We start from the raw sequence: 13206 nt of genomic DNA on the forward strand, positions 1-13206 counted from the left end.
GTTGCGCACTTTGACAAAAAACGACCATGCAATTTTGGGTGAAGAAAATAAAAACTAAAGTTGAAAATGATAGGAAGTTATTTTTCTTCAGGAAATTACTGCTCCACCTAAATTGGGGGTACGTTAAAATGAGCGCAAGTGTATTTTCATGTCATAAAAACGCAATTTTAAAAACCGTAAACAAACGCCTGCTGCAACCACGTGCGTTGCGTAAAACACTTCACACATCCATACCACCCCCTGAAAAATCAGACCCAATACATAAAAACCATTTTCAACGGTTTTTTTTTACCGAAAATTTTTCGTCAAAGTGCGCAACTTACGATTTTTTGGGGGGGTTCATTTATGATTAGGGCGGGGTGTCCAAAGGGTTCTGAAAGAAATTCCCACATTTTTAGCCAAAAATAGGGATTTTGCTTTTTTTTTTACCTGGGATGGAGAAAACTTTTCTCCAGTTTTTTTTCGCCAATTGTGTTTTCGCCTGTTTTTTTTAGGCGAAAATATCGCCGTTTTTGTTGAAAACCGGCCGTTTTCGCTGCTTATGGGGGGGGGGCCCGCCGCCACTGCCAGCAGCCTCCGGTCTGTCCCCAGGACCGGAGGCTAAAGGACTGCATTTAAGGTATTCCGCGCGCCGCTGCTAGCCAGCGACGCGCGGCTTACCTGAATCCCCGGCGACTCCGGCAGCAGTCCTGGGAGGTAGACAGAGTCCGGCTAGTACGGACTCTGTCCTCCCCCCGCGATCCCCAGATCAGTACTGGCGTCGCGGCGCCAGTCGGGGATCAGAGCGGCAGCGTGGGCGTCTGTACAGACAGCCCTTCGCTGCCGTCTGTAGTAAAAAGAGAAACTAAAATAAATAAAATCTATTAGAAAATAAAAAGCTTCTGGGGGCTGCTCCTGCAGCCCCCCTGCGCGGTGACCGGGTCCGGCCGGGCACCAGCTTACACTGAGGTGCCTGTGGCTCGGGGGCGGGGTATAGAGGAGGACCCAAGTGCATCCTGGGAGCTAAAAGCTTAACTGTGTGGTGCCCATGGATCCTGATCCAGCTATATCCCCAAGGTCAACCCTGTGGACCCCCTATGGACCCTGAAGTAGAAAGACACATGGCGCAAGCAGAGTCACATGGGACCTGGCAGCTCAATTGCCGCTTGGCGTATTTGTGCGAGGACACATCTGTAGGTTACTGAAGGAGAAGTTTTTTTATTTTTTTTTATTTAACTTTTACTCAGAGTGAGATTTTTATTCTGGCACAAGACTATGGCGTACGCCACCTGCACCCCCCCAAAAAAACCTCCACCTATAAGTAATTTAATATAGAGACCCGATTTCTGCATGTACAACTTGGTACCTGCACTATGAATGTCAGCTAGACTTCAGCCTTACATAGATGTACATCATACAAAAAGAGAATTGAATATGGTTTTATCATTTGAATTTTAATGGTTTAAAAATATTGATGGACTATGGTGATCTGTTTTTTTTAGCAGAGCGAGCGATCTTGCAATTCATATACATTGTATATATTAAATATTAACACTACTAAAAAGAACAGGTACAAATACATGGTGATTTAAGAGTCCGGTTTAATAATACTTTATATTTATGTACACGGAGCTAGCTATATATATATTTAATCTGAAAGACCCCCTTGGGTGATGTTAGTGATGAAGAATCTGACAGAGCCAATCTTTAAAATTCTACACAAGAAATGACGCGGGCGTCAGTCACCCTGGTACACACTGATTGGTGCTGGCTGGGCTGTCCTCTAGGTGGCGATGCAGAGAAAGCTGGAACTTTTCTGTCACTCACTCTTCCTCTTCACTCCAATGTGTAACCACTGCAGGTTATGTAATAAAATCTCATAAAACCCTTGAAGCAAAGGGTGAACGGAGATTGCTGCTGCAAGAGAGTCCACGGTGCCATTTTTTTTTTTTTCTTCACGGACTGGGAACAGACCTAATTATGAAGAGAAAGAATTCATAAGGCATACGAGAGAGAGAAGTTACCCAAAGCAACCAGCTTCTAATTGTGACTTATCTAGCACAGTCTATGAAAGGACAGAAGACGATTGGTTACTTTGGGCAACTTCCCCACTTTATCTCAAAGGTTTGATACATCTCCCACAAAATATCACATATTCCATAATAGTTGCCCGTACCAACATTGTTAAATGAGACTCGCCATTCACACTGCTAAAGATTTTGATTCTGTATTGTCTGGACAATACTAAGACCCACACTGACAATGCAGACATACTATGCTCACCGGAGCTTTGACCGCAGCTGGGCAAGACTCTGATCATCCAGGTACCGGGAAAAGTGAAGCAGAGCCGTAGATGGGGAGCAGAGGGCCTGCGGCAGGGATGCCGCTTGGATCTGCAGAAGGCAATGGGCGACTTGTGCAACCAGTGGTGTCCTGAAAAACAAAGCACTCCAAGCTTCAGGAACATTAAAGTAAGGTGGGAGGATTCTGCCTTACACAACAAATGACCCCCTCCCCCACCCACACACACAGGGGGAAATGTAATAGCCTGCAACTTGCCACTTTAAAACTTTTGGCAGACTTGCTGCAACCAATTAATCTTTCAGGATATACAAAAAGGTTCCTTGCACCTGGCGATTGCTGCTAGTTTCAAAAGTCTAACATCTAAGAGAAAAACTTCAGCCATTATTTCAAACGACACATCCATCAGTGGCTTAAGCACTATAAGGAGGTGCCACGGAGGAACACACAATATAGTATTTGGGTGAATTATCTTTACTGTTGAAACAATTCTTGTGAAGCCAATTCCACCCCATCAAACCACAAAACAAAAACACACTCCATGTTGGCACTTGAGTGTGGATAGAGCAAGATCCATGCCGAGTCTCCCCTGTAGAAAACCAGCGATATGTGGATTAGTGGCTTCATGTTGTATTTATTGTGGATTCTCACCATGAAACAAACCTTCTCCAATCTTTATAATACACTACTGAAGTAATAATAATGGAGTCCTATACCTAGGCTTACCATAACATCCCTTTAACCCGGGACACAGGTGAAATCCGGGCTTGAAGTCAGCCAGCCACAAAACCTGTGTAATTCAGGAGTTCCCCCAGTTTAAAGGGATAGTAAGGTAAGCCTAAATATATCCCTTGTCTTTCAGCAATTCCTGTTTAATCTCCATGCCGTAGCTGCTTTGTGTTTGGGCAAAAGGCTGGCCTGTGGCGCATTAAGCCTGGACGGAGAGGTAGAGGCCCCCGGTACTTCATGAAGCTTTTCCTAGGCACTGGTAACCATGGGTGCCCCGGTAATAACGGAAGAAATAACAAGAGATATGGTAAGAACTTACCTTTGTTATCTCTGTTTCTACGAAGTCCATAGGGTCCACAGGGTTGACCTTGGGGTATAGCTTGGATCTGGATCCACGGGCACCATACAGTTAAAGCTTTAGCTCCCAGGATGCACTTGGGTCCTCCTCTATACCCCGCCCCCGAGCCACAGGCACCTCAACCTCAGTTGGTAAGTAGCCTAGGCCGAAGGAGGAGACTAAACAGAGAGAAGGAAGACTGGAACACACAAGAAACCATACTCACAGAAATGGGAGACGGAAACACCGGTGACCAGTACCACAGCCCATTTGAAGCCAGGTGCGTCAGGGCGGGCGCCCTGTGGACCCTATGGACTTCGTAGAAAGAGATAACAAAGGTAAGTTCTTACCATATCTCTTGTTTTCTACTTCAGGGTCCATAGGGGGTCCACAGGGTTGACCTTGGGGATGTCCCAAAGCAGTTCAACTAAGGGCGGGGACGCTCCTGAGCAGAAAGGAGAATCCTGCGCCCGAAGGATGCATCCTGAGAGGCAAAGGTGTCAAACGCATAAAACCTCAAAAATGTCTGAATTGAAGACCAAGTGGCTGCCTTGCACAGCTGAACAGCGGAGGCACCACGTCTAGCAGCCCAAGAAGGGCCTACAGACCGAGTGGAATGAGCCTTAACTGAGGCTGGAACAGGCAAACGTTCCTGTATATAAGCCTCCCTAATAACAGAACAAAGCCAACAGGCTAAAGTTTGTTTGTTGGCAGGCCAACCCCTCTTATGGAAACCAAAGAGGATGAACAACGAATCGGACTTCCTAACAGAGGCCGTCTTGTTCAACATAAATTCTGAGAGCCCGGACCACGTCCGGCGAAGCCTCGCCAGCCGGAAGACCCGGAGCCTGAAAAGCTGGTACCACAAGTTCCTGATTTATGTGGAACTTAGAAACCACTTTAGGCAAAAACTCAGGACGGGTGCGAAGCACAGCCCTGTCCTGATGAAAAATCAGGAAGGGGGGGCTACAGGAAAGTGCCCCCAACTCTGATACCCTCCTGGCCGAAGCCAGAGCCAGGAGAAACACAGTCTTAAGTGTTAACCACTTGAGGTCAACCGACTCAAGAGGCTCAAAAGGAGGTCCCTGCAGGACCCGAAGAATCACCGCCAAGTCCCACGGAGCCACAAAGGGAGACTGGATCCTCAGCACACCTTGGAACAAGGTGTGAACGTGAGGCAGTGAGGTAATCCTTCGTTGGAACCACACTGACAGGGCCGATACATGAACTTTTAGGGAAGCAAGCCGTAAGCCCAGGTCAAGACCTGACTGCAGAAATGCCAAGATCCTAGAAACACTGAACACCTGAGGGTCATTGCTTCTAGACTCGCACCATTGAAAGTAAGTGTGCCACACTCTGTGGTAAATCCGTGCAGAGGCAGGTCTACATGCCCTAAGCATTGACAGAGCCTGAAAAGCCCCGGGACCTTAAGACGGCTGTCTCAAGAGCCATGCCGTCAAAGACAGTCGACCCAGATCCGGGTAAAGGCAGGGACCCTGAGACAGCAGATACCGACGTTGAAGCAGAAGGTACGGAGCGTCTACAGACAGGCCCCTGAGATCGGAGTACCAAGGACATCCGGGCCACGCTGGAGCCACCAGCAGAAACGTGCCTCCGTCCCGTTTGATCTTTCTGAGTACCCGAGGGAGCAGGGAGATTGGAGGAAACAGATACGCTAGGTGAAACGACCATTCCACTGACAACGCATCCACTAGGCTTGCGCCCGCGTCCCTTGTCCTTGAGCCGTATATGGGCAACTTGTAATTGTGACGAGAGGCCATCAGGTCCAATTCCGGCAGTCCCCACTTGTCCACGAGAAGTTGAAACACCTCTGGTTGAAGCAACCATTCCCCGGGATGCACGTCGTGACGGCTGAGGAAGTCTGCCTCCCAATTGAGGACTCCCGGGATGAAGACTGCCGATATTGCTGGAAGGTGGCACTCCGCCCAAGTCAGGATTTGGGACACTTCCGACATCGCAGCTCAACTGCGAGTTCCTCCCTGGTGATTTATGTATGCCACCGTGGTGGCGTTTTCTGATCGCACCTGAACTGCTCTTCCGAGAACGGTGCCTGACGCCAGAAGAGCACGGTACACTGCCCGTAGCTCTAGAATGTTTATGGGAAGTACGGCCTCCTCCGCCGACCAACGGCCCTGAAGAGACAACGAGCCGGTCACTGCCCCTCAACCCCGGAGACCGGCATCTGTCGTGAGCAGAACCCAGTCCGGAATCCAAAAGGAGCGACCCTGGCTGAGATGAGCTGACTGCAGCCACCACGCCAAGGACCGGCGCACATCCGGGGACAATATCAGCATCTGGGATCGGATCCGGCGGGACAACCTGGAATGGAACTGGGCGAACTCCACCATGTCGAATGCCGACACCATGGACCCCAAGACTCATTGCCGAATGTATTGACACCCTGCCACTGCTTAGGCAACCGTGTATCCTCAGTTGTAGGGAGGATACCTTTTCCAGAGTCAAGAAAATCCTTTGTTGACTGGAGTCCAGAAGTGCTCCCAGATGGACCATCCGTTGAGATGGGATCAGAGACGACTTCTTCCAATTTATTAACCACCCATGTGCTTGTAGACAAGCAATTGTCAGGTGTAGATGATGAAGAAGCACCTCCGGGGAACTTGCCAGCAGCAGCAGATCGTCCAGGTACGGCAGCAGCCGTATACCTTGACCCCAAAGGTGGGCAGCCATGACTGCCCTCACCTTGGTGAAAACCCTCGGAGCCGTGGAAAGAACGGAAGGCAACGCCCAAAATTGGTAGTGATGGTTTAGGATAGCAAACCTCAGGTACCGCTGATGTGCCGGTGCCACGGGCACATGGAGATAGGCGTCCTGGATAACGAGGGAGACCATGAAGTCCCCTGGTTCCATCGCCAGGATGATGGACTGCCATGTTTCCATCCTGAACCTGGGAACTCTGAGGTACTTGTTCAGAGACCTGAAATTCAGAATAGGGCGATGAGACCCATTGGGTCTCTGCACCAGAAACAGAGATGCGAAGCTTTGGACTCGTCCAGCGAAGGAATCGTGCAAAAAAATTGGTGGGGCGGCCTGCACCGAAACGACAGGGCGTACCCCTGAGAGACTACTTCTCGAACCCAAGCATCCGTGGTGGTACTGAACCAACCCTGGGCGAATCTGAGAAGTCGGCCTCCCACTCTGGGGTCCCCCAGGGAGAGGCCCGTCCCGTCAGGCAGCAGGTTTATCCTCCTGTTTGGAAGAGGGGCGCCAAGCATTCCACATGCTTCTTGGGTTTGGATGAGGCTTTGGTCGCTGAATGTCTCGGGAAGGACTGGCCCTTGGCCTTACCCTGAACCCGAAAGGACCAAACGGCAGTGCTCCTCACCCTAGCCGGCGCAGAAGCCGAAGGGAGGAAAGCCGACTTTGACTTAGCCAAGGTATCCACTATTTTGTCCGGACCAAATTACAATTACAAATCCGGACCAAATTACAAATCTCCATTAAAGGGGAGAGCCTCCAGACCCTTTTTAGAGTCCGCATCAGCCCTCCAGGACCGCAGCCACAAGGATCTCCGAGCAGACACAGCCGCAGCCGAAACTCTAGAGGTTAACATGCTTGCATCCAATGACGCTTCCCCAATATAGGAAGCGGCATCCCTCATTTGTGCCACTAATGCTCTCTGAACATCCGGAACATCGTCCGTAAGAGAATCCTCCAAGGCATTGGCCCAGTTCTCAATGGCTTTAGCCACCCAGGAAATGGCCACACCACCGCTCCGGAGAGCGAGTAAATGGACTTCAAACAAATCTCCACTTTCCTGTCCGTTGGATCCTTTAAAGAGGAAATAGACGGCAATGGTAGCGTAGCGGTTTTAACCAAGCGAGTGACATGTGAATCCACCGCCGGTGGAGTCTCCCATTTCCTGCAATGATCCTCAGGAAAGGGATAATGAGAAGCCAACCCTTTCTGCGGTTGGAATCTCTTGCTGGGTAATTGCCAGGCCGCCGCCATATGATCCGCCAACTGATCCGACAGAGGGAACACATTAGAAGTAACCTTTGCTTTCCTGAAGTCAGGAAACTTCGACTTAGGGACCGGTGCCTCCTCTTCTATATTGAGAATAGCCCGCACCGCCCTAACTAATGCTGGAACATTAATGGAGGACCTAGGCTCAACCTCCTGTCCCACAGCACCCAAATCAGAATCCTCATGGACCTCTCCATCATCTGAAGAGGGATCCGATTCTGATACCTGCGCAGTGAGTAAACTCACAACAGGCCGCTAGGTCGCCTTCTGTGGCACATCACCCTGCAAAAATGACTGAAAAGCCGAGGATGAGGCCGCCAAACTCTGTACCGAGTTGGAGAGAACATCCACCCAAGGCGGAGGAGCCGACTGAGGGAAGCCCTGAAAAGGCACTACAGACTGTTGTGATACAGGGGGAGACTGGACATACACAGGCAGCCCCGAATACTGTCTCACAGTCTGGGCCCCGGAGGGAGACCGCAATACCTGCGGAATATCCGGGGAATGGGAGATAGAGTGCTGGGACAATGCCCCAGAAGGGGTCACTGTAGGGATCGACATCTGCAATAGATGTCAGCACTTGTGAAAACATCGCCCAAGGGGGGTCCTGCTGCATAGGGGGTATAGAGGGGCATGGTGCCAGCTGGCACTGTGATATAAATCCCCCCCATTAACACCAGCAGAACAGCGTCTGCAGGAAAGCAACACAGGAGCCCCGGAGTGCTCAGTCTCCTCATCAGACATGATACAGTAATTATGCAATAAATACTTATCAGCAGAGGACATACGGTGTTAACACCCCCGCACTCACCAGCATGCAACACAAACAGGCCCAAAAATATGGTACTGTGTAGCACACAACAGTATGTGACTGACCTCACAAATACATGATTTATAAAAGTGAGGTTAATAGAAGACGCCCCTCCCCCACACACCTTCGGGCTGTAGGAGAAGCAAAGGGATAGATATAAGCTGACAGCAATTAGAGAATAAGTACAGACAGCAGCACTAGCAAAGTCACATACAATGCAGGAAGATTGTACTTACTGCACCAATCGCTATCCTCAACCACCCAGATTCAGTGTCTGGGGGGAGTTAAAGCGCCGTGTACACTGTCCTTTTGGTGGGGAGAGGTACACAGGGGGACCTGACCATGCACCTGCCTGGGAGCATTAGTCGGAGAGCTCTGAGGAGGAGTGGCCAGCAGAGGAGCAGCTCAGCGACGCCAGTACACATGAGAAAAGGCGCGCTGAGCTGAGGGGAGGAGCCGCTAAACCAGGGAAGGCTGCCTCCCCTGGCTAGTATTTAACCCAAGGGATGCCGGTTCCCCTCCGGAACTTATACCCTGGTGGTCCAGCGGAGCGCGGGGTATGCCTGCATGAGGGGGAGCCCGCCGCCGCTACTAGCGCCGCCGGTCTGTCCCCAGAGACCGGCGGCAACTGACTGCATTTATCTCCGCGAGCGGCACTAAGAGCGCTGCTCGCGGCTTACCTCCCCGTAGAGTCCGGCAGCAGTCAGAGGGAGGTCCCGGAGCCATGCTAGGAATAACTCCGGGGTCCCGCTGCGATCCCCAGAGCAGTACTGGCGTCGCAGCGCCAGCGGGGTGTTGAAGCGGCAGCATGGACGCCCAGAAGGACAGTCCTATGCTGCCGCATTAAGTGTAAAGCCATAGAGAAAAAAATAAAAAACTTTTCTTCTTTAAAAATAAAGCTTAGGGGCTGCTCCTGCAGCCCCACTGCACAGTGCAACCGACTTCGGCCGGCACCAAACTGAAACTGAGGTGCCTGTGGCTCGGGGGCGGGGTATAGAGGAGGACCCAAGTGCATCCTGGGAGCTAAAGCTTTAACTGTATGGTGCCCGTGGATCCAGATCCAAGCTATACCCCAAGGTCAACCCTGTGGACCCCCTATGGACCCTGAAGTAGAAATTACTCTTTTTGATCACCTGCCTTCTCTCAGCCTGCAAACGTCATTCTTTCTGCTCCCATGACTTTGTGACAAGGGAAGAGTCTTGCAGCAATGTTGCCAGACAGGTCTGTAGAATTATTTATTATTGGTTCTCCGTTGAACCCTGGATATACCTGTGGTGATCTGGCTTTAGGACCACAACTTGGTCTCGAGCCCTTATACCTGTACACACTGTGCAATGCTGCCTCCTACTGGTGTTGGAGGGTACTGATCCTGATAATAGAATGTGCATTTTAATCATGATCTTGAAGTCTTCCTGGCTTAAAACTTCTTCTCTAAATGGAAAAAAACACTCTCTCCAGCCTTGATTCAAACAATTCGCTTTCTCCATATGATTTTTTTTGTACAATTGCATCTGATTTTTTCTCCAAGAGAAAATTCCCTTCTTGTGGAAAAGTTGGTGAATGGCAAGACAGAACTTCAGTGCAGTCCCTGCAGATATAGAAAGCCTTTTAAAATAATTTCTAAATTTCTATCCATGGGTCCTTTAAGAAGACCTCATCTTCAAGGGCAAGTGCAGATGTACTAGACACACTGCCCATAATACCCTGTCTATTTTTCCAGCTGTGTCAACGCATTCAAAACGAAATCTTTACAACAGTGGCTCTGAAGGAAATACCCTGTATTTCCAACTAGGTTCTTCAAACATGGACCTCTGTTTAGACAAGGCTGTTCCCCTAGCAGTCATACCTAAAGATTTGTGTGCGTTTGAATACAATGTCCACATTACCTAAATCAAATATTCTAGGGGGTTTACATCAATTTCCCCAGATTCTAAACAGGAGGCATTTCCACCAGCATCTGAAGAATCCCCTTCTGAATAAGAATCTATACCTCCCACCTCTGCATGTGGTGAAAACCTCGGTGTCCTTTAACCCCTTGTTGGAATTTTGCTCTTTTCTGGAGACAAGAGCCTGCTTCACCCAGACATTGAGTGTTTCACACTCTTCTGGCCTGGAGGCTGAATTGTTTGGTTAGTCAAAGAATGACATATAGAACACACCTTTACATCTTTCTCCAATGGGACACATCCTGAGACACGCTTTAAAAGCGGACCTGGCCAACCTGTGGCTCTCAAGCTGCTGTGAAACTACAAGTCCCAGCATGCCCTGGCACAGTTTTGCTATTAGAGAATGCTAAAATGATGGCAGGGCATGCTGGGATCGGGAGCTTCACAACAGCTGGAGAGCCACAGGTTGGCCATGCCGCTTTAAAGGATGAAGAAAGTCTGAAACACTGACAGTAACGCAGCGATTGGAACCAGGAGACAAGCTAACTACATGCGGTAATACCAGAGATTTTTCAGTTAGCTGGTCCGTATCATGCATTCAGTAACCTATTAGTCTGGTAAGCAATCGGGAAGCCGACTGCCTAAATACCGGCAGCCGGCTTCCCGACTGTCATATCCCGGCAAGGGTGAAATGCCGGGCGTCTAGATGTAGACGCCCGCATTTCCCCAACGCTGGGAGACCGGCTAGGGGGAGGGAGGGTTAGGCACCCCCGGGGGGGACTTAGGGTTAGGGGGTGGTTAGGGTTAGGCACCCCCCCGGGGGACTTAGGTTTAGGCAGCGGGGAAGGGGGTGGTTAGGGTTAGGCACTTGGGGGGGGAAGTTAGGGTTAGGCACCCCCGGGAGGGTTAGGGTTAGGCTAGGGGGAGGGAGGGTTAGGCATCCCTGGGGGGGACTTAGGGTTAGGCACCCCCCGGGGGGACTTAGGTTTAGGCAGCGGGGAAGGGGGTGGTTAGGGTTAGGCACTTGGGGGGGAAGTTAGGGTTAGGCACCCCTAAGGAGGGTTAGGGTGGTTAGGTTAGTAGATACTCACCTATCCACGATCGGGATTTCCAGCGCTGTCGGGCTTCTGCTGCTCCGAACTCTGCTCATGTCGGGCTGCCGCTGACGGGAATCGACCCGCCGGCCATGCGGCCGCCGGTATTTCATACCCATTCCATTAGTCTAACATCCATATATAAAATTAATGAGTGAGAAAGAACTTTCACTCAAGGAAAATCAGGAAGTTTACCTGATGGAAGGCTAAAAAATAATTTAAAAGGCCGAAATTTCAAACTAACCAACCTAAATGGGAGGCTACATAAAAGAAACATCCATGGCCTGTAATTGGCTAGCTTTTCAGTAGACACTAAATAAACGTGCCGGTATGACTATTGGAGCTTTACTATACTCCCCCCCTCCACACACATAAAACTCTGATTAGTTAATTGGGACAATATTAATACATTCAGTATACACTGAATTTGTGTTCTAGGTAATATCCAATTTAGAAGACCATTTATAGATGTACTTCAGGCCATGCTTGGAGGAAACCTATACACAGCGGTAGCCTGCAGCAACGTTCCATTTAAAAAGGTGAATGACGCCAGATGCTTGATTCCTGATGCTGAAAAAAAGCTGGTGAGAGAATAGCATGTCAAAACGTACCAGAGAGATTGGTTTAATGATGTGGGGAAGTCCGAGCTCAGCAAATCTTCAGCCCGATCCAGAATCTGGCAAAGGAGAGTGAGTCCGAACTAGGAAATTAAGGGATGAAATAGTCAGTTTTAACCTCATCCTGTACATTACAAAGATTGCAGCCATGTTTTAAAAGGGGAACATTTAAGTTCTAGTATAAGGTGAACTTCAAAGACATCTAAGAATATGTACTCAAATCATTTACCAGTTTCATCTCCTTGCCAAGTACTACAGTGCCCTGCTAGAAGCTTCAGTGTATAGAAGTACCAACATCTAGACTCCATACAGTTACCCACATAAATCCATATTTTTTTTCCCCATCAGCACAAGCTGGAAAGCTGAGATAAAGCATAAAAGTTGCATTTGCAGGCAGCTGACAGAAGTAATACTAGCTTATTTACTATTTATTTATTACCAGTTATTTATATAGCGCACACATTCTGCAGCACTTAACAGAATATTTGTCCATTCACATCAGTCCCTGCCCCAGTGGAGCTTACAATCTATATTCCCTACCACATGCACACACACATACACACTAGGGTTATTTTTTTCGTTTGGAGCCAATTAACCTACCAGTATATTTTTGGAGTGTGTGAGGAAACCGGAGCACCCGGAGGAAACCCACGCAAGCACAGGGAGAATATACAAACTCTACACAGTTAGGGCCATAGTGGGAATCTAACCCACGACCTCAGTGCTGGGAGGCAGTAATGCTGACTATTACACCATCTGTGCTGCCCTAAATGCTTATGAATAGAAATATATATGTTTTTCCAAATATTTGCTATGTCAAAGTTACTTGTTCATATTTATTCATACAATATGAAAAGAGCATTCACAGACCCATTCCTAACAATAACAGAATATATTACACGCTGTAATACATAGATTGGACTGTTGTCTTTGAAAAGCAAATAAGCGGAATGTTTAAAAAATCATAATAAAAAAATAGAATAAGACCAATGAAACAACTGTACAGTGCAACGGAATAAGTTGCCGCTATGTAAGTAACTGTTAGTAAATAAAGCATGTCATGCAGTAGAGACAGCCATCATAAACCTGACCAGAATGACTGACTGTTTTTTTTCCCCCATCAAATCCACTACTAGCACGAATAGTCTAGGCTGGTGGCATCAAAATTGTACCTGTGCCATGACAACCAGCCCTAGGTGGTCACTTTTTTTCTTACCCATACTCGCAAAGTCCGTGCAAATCACTGTAAAGGATTTTACACAAGGGGTGAAGTAGATGCAACAGATAATTCTCTTTACAGTTGTTTCAGCAGCTGCTTCCACCTCTACAGCCATGGCCAAAAGTTGAGAATTACACAGGTATTGGTTTTCACAAAGTCTGCTGCTTCAGTTTTTATGATGGCAATTTGCATATACTCCAGAATGTCATGAAGAGTGATCAGATGAAT

General features: G+C 48.6%; 1 protein-coding gene across 1 annotated transcript in view; it reads right to left on the minus strand.

Moving 5' to 3' along the window:
* Positions 1–1412: 1412 nt before the first annotated feature.
* Positions 1413–13206, minus strand: part of PATL1 (PAT1 homolog 1, processing body mRNA decay factor) — a 29559-nt gene continuing 17765 nt past the window's right edge. The window contains exons 17-19 of the mRNA XM_088449850.1: positions 11754–11842; positions 2263–2412; positions 1413–1953 (exon numbers count right to left, since the gene is read on the minus strand). Of these exons, the coding sequence (XP_088305976.1) occupies positions 1935–1953; positions 2263–2412; positions 11754–11842 (258 nt within the window). The 3' untranslated portion in view covers positions 1413–1934. The remainder of the gene's footprint in view (positions 1954–2262; positions 2413–11753; positions 11843–13206) is intronic.

The sequence above is a fragment of the Taudactylus pleione genome, unplaced genomic scaffold (assembly GCF_031769625.1).
Source record: "Taudactylus pleione unplaced genomic scaffold, aTauple2 ptg000497l, whole genome shotgun sequence".
Lineage (NCBI taxonomy): Eukaryota > Metazoa > Chordata > Amphibia > Anura > Myobatrachidae > Taudactylus > Taudactylus pleione.